The sequence below is a fragment of the Coturnix japonica genome, chromosome 3 (assembly GCF_001577835.2).
Source record: "Coturnix japonica isolate 7356 chromosome 3, Coturnix japonica 2.1, whole genome shotgun sequence".
Taxonomy (NCBI): Eukaryota; Metazoa; Chordata; class Aves; order Galliformes; family Phasianidae; genus Coturnix; species Coturnix japonica.
In genome coordinates this window covers 11,004,168-11,028,283 of record NC_029518.1, presented here as the reverse complement: position 1 = coordinate 11,028,283, position 24,116 = coordinate 11,004,168, and the positions used below count along the sequence as shown (strand labels likewise).

General features: G+C 45.7%; 1 protein-coding gene and 3 long non-coding RNA genes across 4 annotated transcripts in view; 2 read left to right on the top strand and 2 right to left on the bottom strand.

The window, feature by feature from the left end:
* Positions 1–379: 379 nt before the first annotated feature.
* LOC116653154 lies at positions 380–22,444 on the bottom strand. Its single transcript, XR_004306558.1, has 3 exons — positions 22,120–22,444; positions 6,213–6,291; positions 380–1,148 (listed from the first exon to the last, which is right to left on the bottom strand). It is a non-coding gene; the product is annotated as an uncharacterized LOC116653154 (long non-coding RNA).
* Positions 12,730–16,431, top strand: LOC116653153. Its single transcript, XR_004306557.1, has 3 exons — positions 12,730–14,045; positions 15,155–15,217; positions 16,357–16,431. It is a non-coding gene; the product is annotated as an uncharacterized LOC116653153 (long non-coding RNA).
* LOC116653152 lies at positions 14,737–21,030 on the bottom strand. Its single transcript, XR_004306556.1, has 2 exons — positions 18,442–21,030; positions 14,737–18,355 (listed from the first exon to the last, which is right to left on the bottom strand). It is a non-coding gene; the product is annotated as an uncharacterized LOC116653152 (long non-coding RNA).
* Positions 21,661–24,116, top strand: part of ISM1 (isthmin 1) — a 35,442-nt gene continuing 32,986 nt past the window's right edge. The window contains exon 1 of the mRNA XM_015857141.2: positions 21,661–21,858. Within this exon, the coding sequence (XP_015712627.1) occupies positions 21,727–21,858 (132 nt within the window). The 5' untranslated portion in view covers positions 21,661–21,726. The remainder of the gene's footprint in view (positions 21,859–24,116) is intronic.

Genomic DNA, 24,116 nt, shown 5'->3' with positions numbered 1-24,116 from the left:
TTTTATGTTAACATTGAAAGAGTTCCCCATTTTTTTTTAAATCAGGTTTGAGGAAAACTTGGTCTTTGATATTCAAATGGTGACTGTGAGTCAGGCAAAAAGAGATGTTACACCCCATGTGTGACTCCAAGTTGTTTATGATGAGAAGGCAGAATATACTGAGTCTATAGCAGATGTTCCTGACAGTATTCTCTTATGTTTTATGGATAGTCACACATTCCAGATGCTGCACAAAGACCAAGAAGTATTAGTTACTATCAGTAGACCCAAGTGTATGGGAGATTGGTAATCACAGTGTGAACCACTGATTAATCAGCTGAGGCAAGTGTGGGGTCAGCTATGGGAGCACAGGTGAAAGTTATGTAGCTGTGCTCCCTGGAGGGGTGGAGTTCGACTCCACCTCCTCTGAGAACTTATTTAAGGGCTGACCCTCACTGAGGCAGCATCTCTTGGAGATCGCTCGCCAGTGAAGATTGCCTCAGCTTCTAGAGTCATCACTGGTGAGTTCCCTTTTCTTCCTTATACCTTCTGTACTTCTACTATTATCCTTGTAGCTGCCATTCTTGTTAACACCTGTATAGTTACCGCCAATACACCCAAGTTAAACAACTTGAGCTGCAGGGATAACCAGGTTTGCACTGATGCTTGAGCCACCACCTGCAGTGAACAGCATTGGAGCTGAAAATTGTTCAGAGGTGATGCTAGTGATAATCGTGCGCAGAGTCTTTGATGGTTGTGATGCCCTACTGGGCATCCTTGTTGAGGTGCCAGTGCTGCAGGTGGATCTCTTTTTGCAGGTACAGAAGAATATGCTCTGTAGATTATTGCAACAGATAAGTTTCTTTCTGACAAACAAGCTCAACCAGAAGATGTTGTCACGAAAGCTGGACCTTTGAAGGTAAGTAGTTTGTAGCCTTTACCTACCATAGCTCCATTTCTATTCCCAGCACAGCAAGCAGCAGGTGTGTTTTATCTGGTGATAGCACAGAATGAAGTAGGCTGCTGAGCCTGCTGGTATCCAGCATGATGCCCTCTGCAGTCCAAGGCAGTGAGTAAATGGCTCTTGGCACAGGCTGGCTTTTGCTGTTCTGCAGGTAGCCTCTTGTCTGAAGTAGGTTCCTCATCATCTGTCCTTTCCAGCAGCTGTTCTGAAATAGCACAGAAGTGATGAAATCAATGGGAATGTTACAAAAGCGCAGCTTCCACCGTGTGATTCCTGGAGCTTGCTCTGACACCAGTATGCTGTGTGTCCTACTCTCCCTGTGTTGCCACACAAACCTCGTGATGCCTTGGCTCTCTGCACCATACAGAAACTGTTGTACACATTGCTGGGGATCCTACTTTCATGTGGGAGCCGCTTCTGAAAAATCCCTCATACTAAGGGTGCAGCTGCTTCCAGCCAGTGCACTCAGAAGAGGCACGATATTTTTCACAATTCGTGGACTATGTATGCATACTTTAGGCATTTCTCTATCTGCAGAACATGTGAATCTGAACTCTCTGTCTCCCACTGTACATTCCAGCACCCAAATGTTAAGAGTTCCTCTTCTCAACCAACCAGTGTAACCTATGGACCAGATCTCTATGCTGAGTCTAAAAGAATCCATTTGGTTCTGTCTCTGCCCTGCTAAGTAATTGTAGGTGAGACACACTAATGGTCTTTGCCTCACTGTTTTTCCTCTGTAAAACTGTGGTAGTGAATCTGATTTATTTGTAGAACACAAAGTTGAACTGATGAGAAGAGCTATGAAAGTGCTAAGTGTTGTCATTACCTGAGCAATCTTTTCTTTTCTCCATTAATCCTGTGCAAGACATGAGTACTCTGCTTACCAGACCTAATCTTCAAGACGGTACAGTGGTGAGGACTCATTATAAATTATAGAAAAAAAAATTCTGGAAAACAGATCCTTTTGTCTTGCTCCAATGATGCCAGTTGGACCAGGAAGCTTTATAAAATGGGAATTTGTCTTTACAAAGATTTGTAGCCGAGCCTTTCCAGTTTGTTAAAGTGTAATTAGCGTCTGCTTGTTAATATGATGTTCATTGATTTTTAAAGTACACAGACTTCAAAGCTGAAAATAAATAAATAAAAAGAGAGATAATTCAAACCAGAGTGGAACAGCTCAGACAGTTTTACTCTTTTGCCAGGATCCTAAAGCTGTTGTGTTCAAACAATGCCACAGTTTGAGTGGAAATGTGAGATTAAATCCAAACTCTGCATGTCAGCTTTCTTGCAAATGACTATCCAGGATTTCACTAAAGTGTTCAACCACAACAGATCGTGTTGCATGGATTTTTATTGCTTAACAGCTCGTGATAGTCTTCTGTTTCTCAATTGTGCATAGTTAGGCTATGCACCTAGAGCCTAGTAAATGTCAGTGGAATGTTGGTACCTAACTCTGTTAGGCACTTTGGAAGGAGTATTTCAAATGATCAAATGAGGAAGGAGTTTACAAAGATGATGGATGGTTACAGAAGCTCCCAGTGACGTATCAGTGCAGTGTGGCACACAAGGGAACATACTCAGTATGAAACATAATCTTATCACAGTAATGAAGAAAACAATGCAAGTCAGGTGGAGGTACTTTCAAATTCATGAAGGAGTTCAAAGCTGTGGTTGAGGAATAACCTGAGGAGACTGCAGAACTCCAGAGAACACCTTCTGAAGAAGAAGGGTTGGAGCACAGAAAAGTGAAAATAATCACCTATGGAAGAAGACTATGCAAGTGCAAGAGAGAGGATGGAATTGGCTACTGCAGGAGAGATGAAGCAGATCAGTGTGTTTGTTTGACTGGAGAAGGAAAACGTATCAGTAGCAAAGAAGAAAGGGAGAGAAATTATTCCCCAACCTAAGAGAAAGGTTGCAAAGATAATGAAAGCAGATTGTAACAGGTCTGTTAGCCATAAAATAGAAGCAAAGAATCGAGTTGTGATATAGGAGCCTGGAGAATTTTCTGCATATGGAAGCAGCTAAAAAAGTTTATGATATGGCTATGAATGTGCCCCAAGGATCCCATTGTGGTGGCAGAGGTCGCGGGCAGCCTTTGCTGGCCTGCCCTTGAAATAGGACCTGCAGCACTGAAAATGAGTAAAGAAGAAGCAATATTGGAAAGACCTGAAGTAATTAAGGAAAGAGGAGACAGCACTCAGAACACCCTGAAAAACATTGATATAAGGAACCAGAGATTTGTGAGGGTGATCAAGAATTGGCTTAGGCAAAGCACAGTGAAAACTTGCCAGTGGAAGAGAAGTTGTAAGGTGGGTCACAATCCATCAGCAGACGATTAGGTAACACACTCAAGGGAATAGCACGGGGATAGAGCGATGGTAGGTGTAGGGGATTGGATTTGAGGACCCACGATGCCCTGTCCAGCTTAATCGTCTACGATTCCATGGAGACGGCAATGAAAGACCTGCATTGTCTGAGAACTAATTTTGTTAGGTATGGGCTTAGGGCACGTATTACAAATAGATCTCTTCTATGTGGGATTCTAGCTTGGAGTTTGTAGTGATTGATGGATTCATTAAAATGTCATCACTGATATGGACAAGAATTTTCAGTTTAAAAATAAATAAATAACGAGAGAAACAGAAAAAAAAAAATAAAGCCTTCTGCTTTTCTGGTTGTGCAGCTTACTGTGGTTCAGGAACTGCTTAATGAGAGAGAGAGGCAAAGAAGACTGGATCAGTAAGGATTAGGAAGGGCTGTCAGCATTTCATTCAGATCTTTGGCTACTTGGTTCCTCTTAAATTCTGCCTCCTACTCTCCTTCTCTTTGTTTGTCTGAATGTCACACGAGCATCATTCCGGTGCCAAATAATATTTATTCTGTGATCTCCCTTTTGGTCTGGAAAAGGCATCAGGCCAAAGTCTCAGGTAGTTAGAATTCAGCTTTAGTGCACAGACATAAGCAGAGTTGCAGCTGAAGATCCAGCCCACTGGATTACTGCTTGTACAGCTGTGCTGTCTTTTTAATGCTTAATTAGTCAGTATAGAAAGATTTTTCTCCACAGAAATTGGCTGTCATCCCTGTGACAGTATGTTATATCTTCAAGTAGATCCCATGGGCTAAATTAATTCTAGAGTTCTACTGATGTCAGTGATGTTACCCTGAGTGTGAATTTGGCCCCATTGTTCTAAGGCTAATAGAGATTTTTTATAATGAAAGTGGATCATAAAATATTCTCAGATTTTCATCTGGTTTTGCTTACAGTAATTATCCTTTCCTGGAGCTGAGTAGTAAAGAAAATATTCATATTCTCCAGTGTCTGGTATAAATTGCCGTGCTTGTTTGCTGCAGCCCAAGACACAAGTTACAGGCAGAAACGGATGTATTTGCCTATGTGTGCATGGCCAGAGTTAGCCACTTTCTGCAAACAAGAAGCACAGGAAGCACAGCTATGAAAGTGCTCTATCAGGGCTGTGTCAGTGCAACACACTGATTTTTGGTGTCTTTTTATACTTCAGGAGGAAACTTTACTGGCAACCAATGCACCAAGATTACAGTTAATGCCATCTTTTCTTATGAAAGGAGACAAAAAATATTCTTCACAGATTTACTTTTAAAAAATAAATAATTAAAAATATAGGCCTGCAGAGTTAATACAAAAAGAGGGAGCCAGCATATTTTGTTAAAAGCAGACACTCAACTAGGCTGGAGAAGACAGGGATGTGGTTAAAGTAAAATTAGATGAAGAATGGAGTTATTACAGGTGGGTCCATCTCCTGACCTGAATAACAGGCCTGCAGGACCCCACAGCTCGGTGACTCCATTGCTGTCATTTTGAAAAGAGGCTGGTTATCTCTGTCTGGCTACACTTGGATTGCACTTTTTGTGCATTGCAGCTAATGCTTTCAAATTTGTGTTGGGTGAAGTCTTTGCAAAAATGTCCAGAACCTGAGGGAACTGCTTGAACTATCATGCCACTGTTCGGCACAATCTTTCTGTTATGAATTTGAAGGACATCAATGAAAAATCCTAAGTAAATGTAGGATATGTCCTGAAACACCATGTAAGGAGAAGAAGGAACTTTATAGGGCATAAATGAATTATAACAAACCATAAGACTCAGTCTATGGTGGAGTCCTCCATCCCTCTCTAAACCATTATGATTCCTCTTATAATCACAGAGTCATAGAATCAGTTGGAAGGGACCCTTAAAGGCCATCTTGTCCAACCCCCTGCAGTGAACAGGGACACCAACACTAGATCAGGTTGCTTGGAACCCCATCCAGCCTGACCTAGGATGTTTCCAAGAACAGGTCATCCACCAACTCTCTGGGCAACCTGTTCCAGTGCCTCACCACCTTTACTGTAAAAAATTCTTCCTTATATCCAATCTAAATCTCCCCTCTTTTACTTTGAAGCTCCATCTCCTTGTCCTATCACAACAGGCTTTGCTAAAGAGTAGGAAATCCATCTCTATAAGTGCATTTGCAGCTTTACACGAGGAAACTAGCCTTCAGAGTCCTCAAGAACTGTAAGAAATCATGGTGTGAACCGAGTTCTATCCAACTGATCTCAACAGCTACTTACCCTAACACGCTTCAGCAGGGAGTATTGCCTGCTAGATATTTAATGAAGAATAAAGACCAGTTCTACCTCTGTGGTGTTGAAAGTGGGAGTTATTCTTGAAACAGAAATGCTGACATTGGATCAGCCCTAAAAGTAGTGGTGAAATCTATTCTGTTATTATGCAATTTTCTTTCTGTTGTGAGTAGGGGTGGAAGAAAATGCACAGAGATTGACCCTGAGCCCATATAAATAGTGTATCTGTGAAAACCATCTTTCTTGATGAAAGGAAAATAATGTCGTAAGCAAATAGATATGATCTACTCTGAGGAGAAAAATAAGACAAGATGGATCTCTAGGTATGTCTTTGTTCAGAAGCATGAGGGAACGCACTATGGGGAGTCTCTTCAAGAAAGATCTTTAATCAAAGAGCTTTCTCACTTGCAGGATTTCTCCTAATGTATCATCAGTGTTCAAGTACCCTTTTTCTGCTGGAGTTAAGGATCTGATTTCAGATGACTTTATTATTAAAAGACAGAGCTTTCAATTTAATAGATTTGTCACCTGTGTTCTTGGGAGAAATATCAACTGGACGTAGTGACTTGTACTTCAGAGCTAACTTCTTACTTTTCCTTAGGGCTGTATCCTCTGACTGCTACCCCCTGGTACCCAGCAACAACTTTTCTTTGCCATCTGTTACCTGTCAGGATTTCAGAGAGCACTCTGTGTCTTCAGAGCAAATCCACTGTCCCACAAATATGGCTCTTAATATGCACAGCCTGAAAATAAGGGAAAGTGAAGGTGGAGTTGATTCATTCAGTGTGAAAGGGGAAGAAGCAAAAACTCTCTCTGAGCTTTCAAAATTAGATCAAGCAAAAACCATTGGGAACCATGTCTGCTGTCAGATGGTTTCCCAGGGATGTCTCTGTGTAGTGATGTCCTGCTGAAGGATGAACAGCTTTTTATTCCATTTGCAAAGAGGTGTGGTGATGCCCCATTACCCTTAAAAAAAGTTGTAACTGGAGCAAAGCTTTCCTAATGAAACTCAAAACGAGGTGAAACTGTCGACTTCAGGCAGCCTCGTAAAAACCTGCACTTCAGGCAAGTTCTGCTGATATTTGCAAGCTGGGGCCCACTCTAGCGCAAACACAGGAAATTTACTGTAACAGGTGGAAGCCAGGTAATGCCACATCATGGTGCTGCTGGAGTCAGTGCAACTCAGTAATTTGACATTGGAGATTTTAGATGGATGTAAATTGCAGAAATTTGATGTTGTTTTAAGGGAGCTGAGTACATCAGAATCAAAACCAGGACCAATTGCTAACCCACAAGAACAAATACTACCCATTTCCACACTGATGTGGTTGAAGCTAAGAGTTACAAAATTGTTTCCAAGCCTTAAGGCCAAGGTTTTTTTTTCTCTTGCTTGTAGCAGGCCATATTCTATATCAGCATCTCTTGTTGAGCCCCTGATTTCATAAGGTACTGGGGAAATTCCAGAGACCTTGAAGTGCACAAATGTTTCATTATTTTAAAAGGACGAAGGAGGTGATCCCCTTTTCCCTGTGTGCCCAGACAGATATAGGCCACTTAACCTCACATCAGTGCTGAGACAATTGTAAGAAAATCGGCTGTGCTAAACAATCAACAGCTAGTTAAAGAAATGTTGACATAATGACACCAATCATTGTAGTTTTCATCCTGTATAGTTTTGTACTTGTACTAAATTGTCCTAAAATGTCACTACCCACAATGTAGCAGATACTAAATGATCAAACTGATATACCAGGACAGAAATGTATCAGGAGGGTATTTTTATCAAGGTTCTGAAATGATTTGTTCTCATCCCTGGGCTATTCATCATTGTTATCAAGGATTTGAAAGAAAAAATAATCTGCTGGGAAAGTTGCAGATATACTCTGGTGGTAAATAAACAAGGCGGGTCAAATCTGCAAGGCAAACTGCATCACTTGGTAAATTAGCCCCCTTTGAACGTGTGTTTTAAAACAGCAAAACACAAGGTCATGTGTTGGTGGCCAAAGACTACAAGTGATGGGTCGCATCGTGGAAGCACTGACTGTGAAAGTCTAGGCCCAGATACAGGCTCTGGGCTTTGTACATACATGCAGACATAGATTTGTAAATCCAATCCCAGCCATCCTAAAATGTGTTTCTGTTAGATTTGTATCATCAGTCATTCTTGTTAGCCAGACCGTTCACTTCTCAGCCACCATGGCGACCTTAATGAAAAATCTGCCTGCTTTAGAGAGTTTACCATATTCCCAATAGTTGGGAATAAAACAGAAATGATCCCTTTTTGAACTTGGAACTTAGTTAGGGCTTTCCCATCTGGGATGTTTTATCTGAAGTGAAGCCCCTGTGGTTGTGAACATTGCAGGTTTTTGCACCAACTGCCTGACAAGGAGTCCAGTTTCATGGCAGTTCTGCCAGTTGTATGAGAAGAAGGCTGCGTGGCAACCAATAAGTTCAGAATATCACTGAAGATCTTTTGGCTAAATGGCAACCTTGGATTGGATAGATCACTGTTTTCTTGAAACTCATAAACTCTTCAAGACTGAGCTGCTCAGGTTGTTGTTCATTTTATATATGAAAGAATGTGTCAGGTAAGAAAAGTCAGAATTCAGGTTATCTGTGCAAGCTACAGCCATTTCTCTTGTGAGAGAGAATTAAGCCTGTTATTATTTCATGACCTGTGGAGATTTTTCCACAGGTGCCCTGCCTTACAGATTTCGTTTGCATATATATATATTTTTAAATAGAAGCTCCTAAGTTCTTCCTGACTTATGAAGACACCAACTGAGCTGTAAGTCACCGGTGTGCTCTCAACATCATCCTGTTGGGTCATCACCAAGCAGGCAAGCTGTCAAAAATGAAGATCAGCCAGCTCCTCCGATGGGGATTTACCACAGGTATGATCTGACATTCTAACTAAAGAACAGCTACCACAGCTCTCTCCATATAGTTATATTTTTTAACTGTCTACCCCAACATCTGAGTTGCAAACCCAGAAAGGCTCCTGAGTTCCCTGTTTTTCCCAATGCACATCACTTAGCATCCAGCCACAGCTCTTGATCAGGATGAAAACAATATTGAATTATGCAGGTCTCATTTATTTAAGAGAGGAAAATGTCTTTTCTTTTCAGCGCGTCTCTTTAGCTTTCATTTCCTGTGCACAGAGTAGCTTTGTCTTGAGTACAATAATTAAGTTGTTGACCTTCCTTAGAGGTCAAACATAGCTTCCTTCCCTTTAGAGGAAGATAAAAACGAGCAATAATAGATACCCTGACTGGTCTAAGATACTCACTCTGCATATCTGTGATGTTGCTGTAATTTCTGCAGGACATTTGTCCTGAGATAATTCAGGACAAGAAGCTATTTTGGGAGATTTATGGTATTTATTGAAGTAATCTTTTCCCCACTCTTTTGAGAAAAATGTATATGTGTATTTCATTGTAATTACATTGAAGAGCACAATCTGGGACATGTAGGTTCTAATGAGAATGGTTTGTGTCATTTTTAACGTGGCATTTTGCTCTTCTTAATGATTTGTTGGGTTTTTTTTCCTCCAATCATCTGAGACAGCTGTGGTTTTTTTTTTCCCCAAGGTCAAAACTAGTAACAGAGAATCTCAGACAGATCTTCCTGCATTACACAAGCCAAATCACCATTCTTTTTATACTGCTGTTTGGTGTTGCTGTGTGTTTGTTTGTTTTTTGTGAATGAACAAAGCAAAATTCTCCTCTTATAATTATCTACTTCTAACTTTTATGCTTAATTCTTGTTTACTTGCTTTTATATCTGTCTGCTAATAGATCTTAGAGTTCCTAATAGCTCCGTGTTGCATTCTGAGTTGTATATAAGATAAGGTCAGTGATTCAGTTCCCAGTAGCTGGGGCTGTATGAGTAAGCAGGGCACTTGGATTATCTGCTTGTTCTCAAAAAGTTAGACCAGTGGCTTTGAGTTCTGTTATGCAAATTTGGATGTCTTGCCCATGGCATAGAAGTTGGAGATGGGGAGTTGAGAACTACATAATCCTTTACAAAATAGGCAAGCAATAGAAATCCTCACACGTGGAAGAAAACTGCTATTGCAGTGTTTGGAGGCTTTATTGCTGATCTGTGCAAATGGTTATAGATGCTGAGAACATACAGCATGGGGAGAAAAAGCAAATGTAGGCATCCCACCACCTTTACTGGAATAGGCTGAGCCAGCCTTGATACTTCTGAATTAAATCTTGTGTTCTAAATCCTCATATTCCCTATACCCTTCTCTTTTCTTCCAGGAGTTCCTTCAGGCATTTACAGCTCTTTTTTCCTAATGCATAAAACTAAAAGTGCAGTATATGTATGACCACAAAAAATGTCACAACATTCATGTAATGTAGTCATAGAAACAAGAGAACTAAGTCACATCAGAACAGCAATCCACTCTTCATTCACCAAAGCTCTTAAATTCATGCTACCATCCCACCATGGTGAATTAAAGTTAAAAATGCCTTAATGAAAGAGTGGTAAGTGGAAGGCCAGGCCAAAGCAAGGCATCTCCTTTGTTCAGAAGAAAGTGGTGCTGGTATCTAATTTTGGACCCCTGGGAAGTATCTTGACACCAAAGTGGTCAGCAGCATGTAGAAACCCAGTATGGGACTACCATTCTCCACCGCCTGCATTCGTTCAGACTTGGGTTGGCAACCCTCAGAGGCCTTAAGAAGCAGCGATGGTTGCAGCCCTTTCAGCCATTTTAGGACTCCGTAGGTAAATGTGGTCCAGCAGCAGCAAAAGGCAGTTCTGTTTTTAATAACATTTAAAAAATATTTTTGAATGACCCTCCTTGTTCCTTACTGTTATACGGTATTAAAATATAAGAGCGCAGCCAAGGAGAATAGAAAACAAAGAGAAAGGCCTTTAAAAAAAATTCCACAATTTTATATCCTTTCCCTTCTAACCCACCACAGAATTCAAGGGTGGGGGATTCGAGGGCTGAAAGAATCTTCACATGGTGCCAAAAATTCCCCACAGATCTCTCTGGTCCCTCTGCGTTTGGCTATTTAAAGCAAACACATTGTGTTTCAGATGCTCGTTTAGATCCATTTTCCACATGAGGAGGTGGGATGCAATTAATTAGTTGTTCTTTTGATTTCTGAGTATCACGTGTACATTGCAGAAGGGCATGTACTTTTGATGGAGGCTAGGAAAAGGAAATAAAACGCAAACAGCACCACTTAAGTCTTCTTGGTACAAATGAAAATGATGGATCAGCGGGGGATTATAATGTGTGTTTTACTGCTACCGGTGCTGATTGAGTCACTCGAGTGTTAATGCAAACCTAGAAAAAAAAATCTGGATGAAATCACAGCAACAGAGTTTAAAGTGTTTATCTTAGTCATAATTGCACTGTTTTTATATAACGTCTTTGATCTGTAGATTGAAAAGAGGCAAAGCCAGTAGTCCACAGTAGAAGTAACCAAAGATAAACTTCTCTGCAGAGTTTAAGAGAAAAAAATAAGTTTGTAGGCAGATATACACATGGACATATTCAGTGGGGGAGATGAAGTCCAGACTGCAGCAAACCAAAAAATACAGCTCATTGCATTTCAGCTAATGGGATCCCTTTTCTGGATTTCATAGTGATTGCATTTACTTTAACCTTTATGTGCATCATCCATGAGAGGAAGTCCAAGGTGTGTCATACAGCAATACAAAAACAATGCTTTTTTGTTGTTGGTGGTGGTGTGGTTTTTTTGTTTTTTGTTTTTTGTTTTTTTTTTTTTAAAGCTAGGGAGAACAACCTAAGCAAAACATTTGCAGACTGAGGATATGATTTTGTCCAACTGCACAAGACCTTTGGCATCACCCAGAGGAGAGGTTTGAAGAAGAAGCAGTGCTTTTTTGTAAGATCTGTAGAACGTAGCCAGGAAAACAAGAATCATTTTATGTCACGCAAGTCTTTCTTCATGTCCCTCTTTGACAGGAACGGCAAGTATGCACTCAGTGGCTCCCTCCTTTCATATTTGATGGACATATATGATCATTAGCTAATGACTGTTCTTTCCTTTCCTTTTTTTCTTATTAACAGTTTTCCAGAGTGGTTCCAGGAAGGTTGCACACAACCCTACTCTCCCAAAGCCTCCATAGGTGAACAGAGGAAGAGACAAGATCTTCTGTGGAGTATTTCAGAGCCAGAGCAGCATCAAAAAGTTCTTACAAATCATTTCCCCCTCTTTCAGCTCTGGGAAGGGCCCGGGGATGCTGCAGGCTACCAGGAGCCTGTGTGAATCCTTCCATCAGTCTGCTGTCCCATGCACTGTTGGTACATGGATGCGTGTTATTATGAAAGTCAATCACACTTTAATGACAAATGTTTAAGACATGAAGCTATAAAGTTCTTCACACAGTTAGTAAGTTTAAATGAACTGTTTAGGTTGTTTCCTCCCACACACCCCTCCCCACTAACTTACTCCTGAGGGAAATGTATTTATGGAGCCATGTGCTTCTCACATGGTTGAAGCTAAAAATAAGCTTAAAGAAATCATTCTGGATAAAATGTAATTTGAAATCCAGTTCAGCAGCCTAACACAGACTATTGCTGGTTTCTTAAGACTGGTTTCTCTATTTGTAGTGATAACCTTGACCAGTCTTTTGAGTGCTGTTTGCTTCTGGATTTCCCATATTCTCATTTCATTATATACCTGTAGATACTTTTTTTTTTTTTTCTTTTTGGTGTTGTGAGGCTTTTTTGGGGGGTCGGTTTGGTTTTGTTTGATAGTGTTGAAGTGAAGAGAGGCTTATCAGACACTGAAAGCCATGAATTATTTTTCCCACGATCTTTTAGTCAATGATCAACAGATCGGATGCTTCAAAAGGACTGAACCCTTATGGGTCACATCCTTCTTCCATTTAATTCAGTATGAGTTTTGTCACTTGTTTTAAAGAAGCCAAACTTTAGCCCATAATGGACAATTATGCAACCCTTGGATGAAAGGGATGTTTTCTCCTTGCCCTAGATAATTAAGTCAAATGGGGATCCTTCCATTCCCATCACTAGTTTATTTTTTAATTAGTCTTGAGATGACTGCATCCTGAGCTCTGAGGACTCAAATCATTGAGAAAAGAGATTTCAGCATAATTTTCTCTCTGTACATCACAGCTTTTCCGCCTGAGTACTCCTCCACAGCCAGCTCTCAGCTGTTCTCAATGGGACCCAAGCTGGTAGAGGTTTACTTTTGCTATGTCATTTCTCCTACATTCTTCTACCTCAGTTCCTTCACTGCTGCGTTCTCTGTTCAGAAGGAAACCCGTTCCCATTTTCCTTTCACTTTTAGTTGAATAAGTTTTGTTTTATCTGCCAAATTTAACACATTGCTTCTCAGCTTCTTCCCAAGTAGAGAATAGGTGTGGCACCCCAGAGCTCCACACAGAAGTCTAATTTATGTATGTGCATGTGTGTGCATTATCCTGCTGGTTCTGGATTACTTTTTAAGCAGTTTTTGGCCATTGGTAAAATTTTGTCTTCTCTACATGCTTAGTTCATAAATAATCACTAGTGAGAATCCTTCTGCAAGGCTGTGTCTGCAAGGCTTTGTCTGTTATTTTGCTGAAACAGCTGAAGAATGCCAGCTGACTGCAGAGGTATCCTATCTCTTGTCATGTAACGCTTCCAGTGCTTTATTTCCTTTGTGACCAAATCAACTATTTTACTTTGTAATGACATTTGCAATAAGTAGATGCCATTAGAGATGGAACCGCCACACTCTGGGAAGCAGAACTGTTTGTAGCCCAACTGTTTCCAAGAGTATTGCCACGAGTTTGCTAAAGGCAGAATCAGAGCCACTGTGCTTAATGGTAAACATAGGTGAAATTCTTTGGGATTCCTGAGGGTTTCAGGCTCAGCACCTTTAGTCATTGCTACCATTTGGGTCACCCAACACACCAGCACTCTGCGGCTTTTAGTTTCACATGCATCCAGTTTGATCTCTCCAAATCTAATCCCTCCAATTACACCTGTACTGTCAGCCTGGGATGACCCAGTCTTACAGCCCTCTTATGTCCTGTGCCTGCTTTGCACGTAGAATTTCTGTTCCAGTTAAAGGTACAACTGAAACAGTTAAATCAATGAAAGCCCTAAAGAAGGTGAGGTTGTCAGCAAGGGGGGCTTAATACCAGTACCACTTGCTCCTGCAAATCAGACCATGTGTGTGGCGTGCATGGGCTCTACCTGCAGAGAGTGTGCACCTTTGCCAAACCAGAAGGGTTGATCTGACACAACGCCATGTGTCCTTTGGCCTCAGAAGTGCAATTTAAAGCATTTGGGTAAACGCGTGCTACAAAATAATGTTTAACCCAGAATTATTTGTTAATGGAACATTAACGCTGTTGGAGGAGGCAGGAAATTCCGAGTTAGAGCTCCCCTGTGCACGCCGCCTACTTTGTGTGTGTGCGTTGGAAGCGGGGCTGTCACAATACATAGAACGCAGACACAAGTTCTGTTCTCTTTGAAGCAAGGAGCTGCCAAAATGTTTGTGTTGGGCTTTTCTCCTATTATTTCTTTTCCCTTTGGGCGACCAACAGCACGGAGTTCATTGGGGTGCACGTGCCTGGAGCCGGCACGCTGTGTGCAGGGGGTGGTGGAACTCACAGCTGATTTAGAGTGCTTCAGCAGTTAGTCCATTAATGAAGCTGCTGGCAATGATGCAGGCTTTGGGGTTTTCTTTTTCCCCCTTGTTTGGTTTGTGTTTCAAAAAGGCATAATTTCAGCATTTTTTTCTCTGTTCTTCCCCCACCCCCCGTACAGAAATTGCTTTAGACAGGAAGAATTTTCTAAATTGAGTTAGACTTGAATCAAATAACCGAAGACCTATTTTTAAAAAGCACTGTGGTACTTCGCATTCTTACCAAAATTCTTGTATTCCCACTTGTTTTTCAGTAAACTTTCATCGTTCTGTTTAAAGTTCTACAAGTGTGAATATTCATATTTCAAACATCTGGCATGCAAATCGAGCATTTCAGAAGTACTGTATCCGTGCTCACTGCAGAATTGTCAGTAAAGCTCCGGCAACAACCAGCACTTCTCCTTGCCAAGGGCAAGCTTTGCATTATCCTATCCACACAAATAGGATTATTATTTTTTCCATTGACTGGAATGAAAGCAGAATCCATCCTGAAATAGTGGCCCCCTGGTTTAATCCATGACAAGAGACAAACAAATAGACCCTTTGAAATGAGTTTAATCTTTTGTGTTCCATTTGTTGTCTGAAGCAGGTGTCAATTGGATCTGTCTCTGTCTGCCTGGGGTTGAAAAGCAGCATGTAGTAGTTAAACCCACTTGTAAACTGGAGCATTTTACAGATGAACCCCCCCGGGGGATAAAAAATAAAGCTGCTTGAGGTTAAGCACCAGAAGTCAAAGAGGGTTAATTGGCTTTTTTCTCTCTCTCTCTTTAGATTTCTTCATTCTGTTTCAAGTTGTTTCTTGTTTAAACAGAATCTTTTTAGCGTCTCCCTATACAGTGGAGAGAGCCTTCATGCACAAGGGTCTGATCCTGCCTGCACTGAAATTCATTTCTTTGTTGTGTTATCAAGTAAGATTGTAGGGTTGGTTATCACGTTGAGTATTATTTCTTCACAGAAAGAGCAATCGGGCATTGGCACTGGCCGCTCGGGGCGGTGCTGGAAGTCACCATCCCAGGAGGTATTCAAGGAATGTGGAGATGTGGCACTGAGGGATGTGGTTAGTGGGCATGGGGGGGGGGTGGGTTGAAGGTTGGATGCGATGATCTTAGATGGCTTTTCTCAATTTTTGGATATAATTTCATTTTATAGTGGGACCTATCACAAGCTTTCTGTTTTGTTAAGCTAATGATATTATCGACCACCTGCTCTGTGGATTTAGTACTAGAAACAGCCTCCCCATTTCTAACCTTGCAAAGAGACAATTCTGAAGCAAAACTGCAGGAGGCCAGGTGATTGCCCTGCCCTTTGCTTAGACTGGTGGACTCACCTGGAGAAAAACCACCAGCAGCTTCAATAGAAACAGCAAGCCCAGTCAGCCCACATTTTAAGACTATATATGAGAAAATGCACTGGAAACATGCAAACTATGGAGGGATATTGCAGCACAAAAGGGGCACTGGTTATGTCTGGTGCAGTAGAAGGACAAAGCACCCTGGAGGCATTCAAGGCCAGGCTGCATTCTCTCTGAAGCCTCTTTCCCTTGAGGATTTCCATAGGTTTGCACTACCTCCTGAAGCTGATTTTCATTCCCATAGGATGTTACCAGTAAACAGAGCAGAAAAACTCAGTCCTTGCTTAGCAGCAAATAACTGTTGCAGGCAGCAAGGTGGAGCTCCAGGTATTGCTTTTTCCATGCTGTTCCATTCATGCTGCTGTCTTCAGGTTAGGTGAGGAGCAAACCTCTCCTGTGCAGGATAGCTGCCTCGAACATGTGCTGAGCTGTAGTCTGTTGTCTCCCTCTTTACTTAATGTAATATCATCATCCTTTGCAAAGACTTTTCAAATTAATCTTATCCTCTATTGCCTGGGATATTGCACAGGATCTCTACCACTGTTTGCTGTTATGATTACCATTGTTGGTACTGGGGTATTGCTAACCTGGCCATCAGTCTGCTAAAAGCTGTGCTAACAGAGACACAAAACCCGCCCTGCTGTGCCCCATTGCTGTTAGGAATATCTAATCCAAATGTCCGTAGTCTGGGACAAATGATTTTAGGAACAGCCACTCAAGAACACCAAGAAAGGGGCATGTGTAGTTTGCCTGGTTTCTTTACCTGCATCAATAACTGTGAGCCTCCTCCTGCTGTTTCCTTGCAGTGTGCCACATGGCTGCATAACAGGTGCGACTGCACCAAGTACTTTGCCACCATCCCTACGGAAGATTCACTTCACGTAAGTGCTTTTTGCCTGCATCTCAGCAAACATACCAGTTTTAAAAGACTGTTGCCAAAGCAGCAGATCATTCGGACAGCTCTGCAGGGATCACAGTGTTTGTCGCTGTGCTTGATTAGGGTACCAGTGGGCTCAGCACCAGAGCATCAGAAATAAGGGAACAGCAGTGAAACACCTCTCCTTTTGGTCCTTTTTTTCTGCCACCTTTGTAGCAGCTGCTACCCAGGAGGCACAGCCTCACCAATGACCTTCAGCCCTGACAGCATAGCTCCAGCACAGTCCTCTGCCTTTCGTGTTAAGTCAGCTAAGCCAGGTGACATCATCTGATGCCAACAAGAAATGAGCTGATTTTTATTTACTTATGTGAGGTTCCCTGCAATGGAGACAGCCCTTCGTCTCACCCACCAGCACCATGTTTGTTGTGAAATCCTCCCCTCCCCTTCCCCAGAGCTCAGCCGGCTTTCTGCTTTCTTTTGGGTTTTGTTAAGTACTTCCAGAGTGTCAAAAAACAACCTTGAACAAGAAGGCAATTGCAATCCAGTAATGTGATGTTTTCCCTGGGGAAATAAAGGGGCTGGAAACCATAGGTGTGGAAGGTGTAAACTGCTCTATTTATCTCTTTGTTTCTGGTTGGTTGGCTGGTTGGTTGGTTGTAACCTTGCTGTGGAGGGCACCTGTGCAAGTCAGCAGAATTTAGGCTCTTCGGGCACTTTTGGAGAGTGTTTCCCCATTATGCTGATTCCCACAGCCACGTACCACTGCACCCTGACAAACACTATGGTGCAGCTGTCCATCATCAGTACAAAACACACAGCATACTGAAAAGTGAAAATGTGGGAGAGAGTAAATAAACACGATCCAGTGTTAAAAATAAGAGAGGCAAGAAACTGGGCTGCGCTGTTTTCTCCATTTCCATCTTCTCTCTTTCAGACTCTACTTGTTACACGTTTCAACTTCAAATGTTAACAAAGTGGCCACTGCATTTCCAGTCTATCATACAATTGGGAAACGTTGTCCCAGCCACCAGGTCCGGCTGGTGGGCTGAGTATGAAGGAAGTTGAGCTAATGGGACATTGTAAAAAGATGGTGTTACTCTTCCAGTTGTAATTTATTGAGATAAAGGAAGCACATGTCAATGAAAGGCTGATGCTGGTATCAGGGGAATGTTATTCTTTTTCCATTTGCTTTTGGGTTTTTTTAAAGACCCCTGTGCTGTGTGTGCATTTGTAGCTCCCAGCTTAGAGGTTGGAGCTAGAAGCTCATCAGCCATTCTGTCTCCTATCTCTTTTTCTGCTGGCACTGGGGGAAGGGCAGTATGGGCAAACAGGCATTGAATTCCACCTTGATAAGTGGATCCAAGAAGAGCCATAGAGTAAAGCCAGGGAAGAGGCAGGAGAAGCTTTAGCCAACTGTCAACCCAGCATTGCTCAACGCTCACCAGAGCAGAGGTCGTCACCACCTATAATAACCCTCGGGAAGCCAGATGTATGCTTTCCATTCACCACTCATCTACAAAGTGTCTTCGGGTGAAATCCTGGCTCCTCTGAAGTCAATGGGAGCTTTGCCAATAACTTTACCGGAGCCAGGTTTTCATCACAGATAATTTTAAAGCAACCCCCGGGCTTAAAGATAAAACAACAGCATGCTGGGAGTGGGCGCAGGGAGGAGCAAGCTGAGGAGAGCAGTGGGGCTACAGCAGCCACATCTGAAAAGCTGTCAGCCTTCTCAACAGGGCACCTCCGCTGTCCTGGAGCAAGGCTGACACTAAAGAGGCAACACGGACAAACAGGTGAGCACCTGCATCCTTCAGCTGCTGGGTCAGTTCAGGTGGAGGCCTCAGCTGAGCCACAGTGCTCTGACACCAGTGGCAGCGGCCCTCATGCTTGGTTCATCTATTGCCGCCACCTCCACCTCCTCCGCACTCCTGAAATGAAGTATTGATGGTGGTGTTACATCACATCATGTTATGTTTCCCCTCCCTCTCTTTCAGCTAGCTTTGAAGGATGTCACCTGGCGGCGGCACTCATCCAAAATAGAATTTTTCACACTTGAGCGGGTGCAATTAACATCCTAATGATTTCAGTCAACAGGACCACCCAGGCTTCACACGGTGTCATTTCTCAGCTGGGAGGTGCTTCATTTCCAGGAGTGGCACTCATACCACCAAGTGTAGGTACCCTTGTGGTGCTGGGGAAGGGTTTGCCCTGCAAAGTAAACTCAGCCCCACACACAGCTTGCTGGCCATAAGCACTGCAAGTGGCACAGTGACTGCAGAGTGCTGTTTTGGTGGACGGGATGAGCAGAGCCCTAATGGACCCCTGAAACATCACCCCAGGACACAGTCCTCAAAACGTGGTTGCTTTTCCCTTTGCTTTTCAGTACAACTCCCCTAAAGGTTGCAGTTCATCAATGAAGTCATATATGAGTTTAACAGTGTTTGTGAATTTCAGTTGGCACCTCTGGCAAACAGGCTTCCTGCTCCCAACCAATACAGCCACGCAGCTCTGTCCCCATACACAAGTGCCACTTTTGTCCCTGCTTTTTCAAGTGGGAGGGACTTTGGTTTCTTGCTGTCATCCACTCACTGCCAATAGAAGCACTGCTCCATCCCTGTCTTTCCACAACAGTACAACGCATAAAACTTAATGTCCCATGAGGAAATGCGCACCAGCTTGGGCCCATCTCATCTGGATTAAAGATGTCTTTTGGTTCAGCCTTTCATAAGGCGAGGGAGAACATACATTACCCAGAGCTCAGCAGCAGATCCATGTGTGTGCTTCTCACCAGGCTGTCGCTTGGACTGTTTCGTATTACGGCCTCCTGTCTCCCCCGGCCATCGATTTGTGCCATTGAGCTCTGAAATACACAACTCATGTGCCAAGTTTCCACTTTTCCTCAACAGCCAGGAGCCACCAACAGCCAGTAGGTAGGGATAGGCCCTGCCACACCTGCAGGACCATTCTGCCTTTTTGCTGCCCAGTTTCCCTTGCCCCCTACTTCCTGCCCAAAGCCACAGCATCCCAATGATGGCAGCAGGAGAGCCAAGTCCAAGCGATGACATCTGAAGCACATCAGTGTTTTTATCTCCTCAGTATTTTGATTAGTGCAAGGAATGCTTGGGTTAAAGAAAATACAACCTTCTTTTAGAGCCAAAGTGACCATCCCACAGGCTGTTAGGGCTTTATGTAATGTGGAACGGCTTTGTAGGATTTCCCTGTGCATCGAAGCACAGGTGCTTGTCAGGGAGTGATCTCATGAGGCAGAGGGGCTGAGCACAGCAGAGTGTTCAGGACACTGATGTCTGTGAGGATCCTTCCTAGCGCAGCACTCATAGCGGGTTCAAAAACCCTTAAACCTGAAGGGTTGGGTTCTGTGGCTTTTGGTCTCATCTCTAACAGTGTTTCAGTGCAATTATTTTAACCACTTCCCAGTCTGACAGCTGACAGTTCAAAGAATTACCATTGGAAGGGCAACCTGTCTGCCTGGAACGTGCCAGCATTCTGACTCACTTGTGACTGCAGCCCTCGGACACACCAGACCTGTCTAAGGCACCCTGTGAGCTCCGCTCTCCCCATGACCCACACACACACACACACTGGAACGGCGCAGTGTGCTGCAGGCAGGACCCCATCTTGTGCCTTGGTCGCAGCTGGCACCACACTCTGGAAGTGCATCTCCCCCTCGCTTTGCAGCAGAACTGCTGGGGATGTCACTCCCAGGCTGAAAATGTTTGGGGTGGGGACCGCTCCTTCTGCTTTTGGCCATTCTGGCACCAGCTCGACCTCCCAGCTGCCACACACAGCCCTCTGCTGCTCACTCACGCAGGCCCCAGTTGCACAGATCCTTGCTTTACATGTCACAGTCAGAACTATAGAAGAACAACCACAAAGATTCCCAACGCCCCATTTTTGGTGAGGTGACCTTCTTTCTCTTCCATATTTCTTTGAGCTGCAGCACTCAGGAAGAAGTTTGGCTCTTCCAGATCGGACACCACAGTACACGGACTCACAGCAGGCAGTCATCTCACCCTCATTTCCACTGAACTGTTTTCATCTCTTTCCAATCTCAACTTCACTTTAAATTCGGGGGCCTCCCACCTGAGAGACAGCGTTTGTTCCGCTGTACTTCTACAGCCAGCAAAGAGGAAAGCCGTGCGTCCTGCAAGGGGACACGGAGGCGGCATTCCCCGCAACCCGGAGCTCCGCGCAAGGTGCAGTGAGTGCCCGGCCCGTGGGGCTCGGGGTTGGGAGGGGGACGGCAAGAAGCGGCGGAGCTGCGGAGAGAGAGAAGGGAAAGGGGGGGAGCGAGCAGGGGGGAGGACAGCAGGGGAGGGAGGCAGGGCACTATAAAAGCATCCGCCGCACACCTCTCCCGGCACAGAGCGAGGGGGCGAGAAACTTAGTGCGGGAGCGGCAGCGGAGCCGACACGCACGTACGGTGGCAGGAGAGAGTGCGGTGCTGCCTCTGCCCAGCCCCGGGACAGAGCGAAGAGAGATGGAGCCAGGTACCCAGCTCCCAGCGAGGGCAGCCGGCTGAGCCTCCCGCAGCCCCGCGACCCGGGGAGCCCGCAGCGAGGAGGAGGAGGAAGAAGAGGAGGAGGAGGAAGAGGAGGAGGAGGGGGTTGGGGGGGGGGCTGCCCCTCATCGCCCCCCTCTCGCCGGGAGGGGCCGAGAGCCGCGGGGAGCCCTGACGGAGGGAGGGAGGGACGGGGGGAGCGGCGGGGCGGGCGAGGACACGGCGGCGGGGGGGCAGCTCCGGGGCCACCCCCATCCCCTCGCGAGGGGGGAGCCGAGAGCCCCCCGCTCTCTCCTCCCCTCGGGGCTTCCCCGCCATGTGAGAGCCGCCCCCCGCCTCTCCTCCCTCCCTCGCACACACACATACACACGCTCGCGGCTCCCGGCTCCCCCCGGCCCCGCTGCCCGCTCGCTCCCTCCGTCCGACGGCCCACGGTGCCTCTGGCTTGCAGGGCTGCTCGCGGAGACGCCGCCTGCCCGCGGCCCCGCCGCTACCTGCCGCCCGCCGCCGGGCAGCCACGGGATTCCCTCCGCCGTCTCCGCCGCGTCCCGCCCCGACGTGGCTCCGCCGTGGTGTGCCGGCCCCCGCTGCTGCTGCTGCTGCTGCTGCCGCCGCTGCCCCGCCGACGCCGAGAGCGGCGCGGTCCCGGCCACCGACCCCGGGGCTGCTCCGGCGGCGACGGCGGCTCCGGCGGCGGCGGCCGCGGCTCCTCCTCCTCCTCCTCCTCCCCCTCGGCCGCCGCCGCCGCCGCGGGGCCCTAAAGCCGCCCGGCTCAAGAGGATGGTGCGGCTGGCGGCCGAGCTGCTGCTGCTGCTGGGGCTGCTCCTGCTCACCTTGCACATCACCGTGCTGCGCGGCGGCGGCGGAGAGCAGCAGGGCACCGCGGGCGCCGCCAACCACAGCCAGCGGCAGGTGAGTGCCGGCCGGGGGAGCGCACCTGTCCCGGCCGCGGCGGAGAGAAGGCGGAGCCGCAACCGGGAGCGCTGGGGAGGCGGCGGGCGTCGCACGGAGCCGCGTCGGGGTACGGCGACGGGAACGGGGAGTGCGACCGCACCGGGGGTTATCGGGACGCGGGCGGAGGGCACGGGATGGCTGCGGCTGATGGGGAGCTGGGCTGAACGGCCCGCCCGTCCGTCCCAGCCTCCTGATCCCGTGGAACCGACAGTGAGTTACCTCGGGGCTTCGTCGGTTCCGCGTCCTGCGGTTCTGTTTTTATACAGCGTTCCGTTTTGTAGCCGTGCGGGGTCGTCCGGGCGCCGAGTCAGGGCTGCGCGTCGCTGATCAGGTGCAGCCGTTCTCGAGCTCCGTATCCTGGAGTTAGAATAGAAACAGCCACCAAACCACGTGAGAAGCTGATAGAGAACGTGTAATCATCACCGGCATAAATTCACGCGACCCCCCCCGAGTATCTTCTTAGACGAAGGGAGGCACCGGCAGAGTGCATCTTTATAAACGTGAGGAGGAGGTGCTGGAGACCCCCCGCATCCATGGGCTCGGCCCCCCGGTGCAGTCCCCTGCCGAGCCCAGCTCCTGTGGGGGGTCCCGCCGCCCACCAGGGCCCACTGTGGTCCCCTCTCTGCAGCTGTAGTGCTGGCCTGGCCCTACAGGACGTTTTTATTCAATATCTTCAAGATTTCGGCTAATATCATTTTACAAACTACTCTTTCTTTCCTCATGGGTGCTCAGAATGCCTTTTAAAAAGGATGTTCCTCAGGAAAAGTAAATGAGGAGAGGCTTTTTATGAGGTGTTAGCTATCATTAGGATAACCCTGAATTTGCCTTTTCTTACCGGGGTTGTAATGTAATGAGGGAAACAGCTGGGCTGTGTGCGCTGCATCTGCGAGGAGCTCAGCTCAGAGTGCTTTTGTGGAGGTAAGGTGATAGAGGAGGAGAAGCGGAGAGTTATCTCAGGGCGTTGTTATTCCGCCTCAGCCATCACATCTAAATCTGTTGATTGTCAGCTTGGAGCGTTTTTTTTCTGTATGGTTATTTCTTTTGTACAGAAAACTTAAGGAAGACCGTGCCTTTAGGCACCATAATGGCTTTAGCAGTTTGTATCTTGCCATTTGTAGAATTGAAGTTTTTATGTACTTCCCAGCAGAGTGGATTCTGCAGCTCCATATCTGGGAGAGCACGTCTGTGCAGCACATCTCGGGAGGGAGGCACACCACTGCGGGTGATCGGCGGGGCAGACAGCAGCCTGTCCGCTTCTCCTTGCGTTAGGGCTGCCAGGGACTCCTCTGCCAGCTGGAAAGCACTGTCACCTGCCTCAGATGGGTGAGCTCTGGCAGGCGGATGCATGGCAGCACAGGGTGGCAAGGGGAACTTTGCATGGGTGTCTCTGTATCCAGGGCTGAGCACTGTGTGGCTGTTAATATGGCTCACTCCAAAGTGAAACACAAAACAGCAGCACAGTGTGTTCCCGGGTAAAGAATCAATTAGGAATAAAACTGCACTAAGCGGCTTAAGGTTTGTTTGTGTGAACAAATAGGCACCTCTCTGGTTGTTACCGCTTATACTAAAGGACCCCAGTGTTGATTTAGAATACATGTGGATATGTGATGCACTGAACCTCTGCTCCATGTGTACAGCTGGCTGGCTCGTCACACCATCCTGCTGGTGGTGCTATCAAAGCGGCAGGTGTTCCATGGGGCTGCACTTCTGAATATTCCTACCCTCTGGTTTTCCTTTCTTTTTGTCAGCTCGCTATGTCTGTGGGAAGAAAAGATTGTGAGAATCTGACCAAGTGTCGGCATTTCATCTGACCAAATGTCCTTGTCATTTGCTGCGCAGATTGTGGCAAACAGGGAGAAGGCTGCTCTGTGCAGCAGCTGCATGGAGAAATGCATTTTGACAGAGCAGATTACTCAAATTAAAAGGTTTGGGTTGATTCCTGGCTAATATCAAAAGGAAGGTATGATGTTTTAAGGCTTTTGCAGTCAGTTTGCACCAGTAAAGCAGTCTGAAGTTGGTCCTACGTGTCCGGAAGAAGTGTTGGTCCCAGTTAGAAAAGAAGAACAAGCAGGCAGAATCCTCGCACGTCCCTGAGCCTTTTCCATAAAACTGGTTTAGAAAGAATCCATTCTAATTTCAAATGCTGATGGAGATTTAAGTTGTCTGAAACAGGGACCTGTGTGTGTGTAGTCAGATTCATGAAGGGAGGAAGAGCT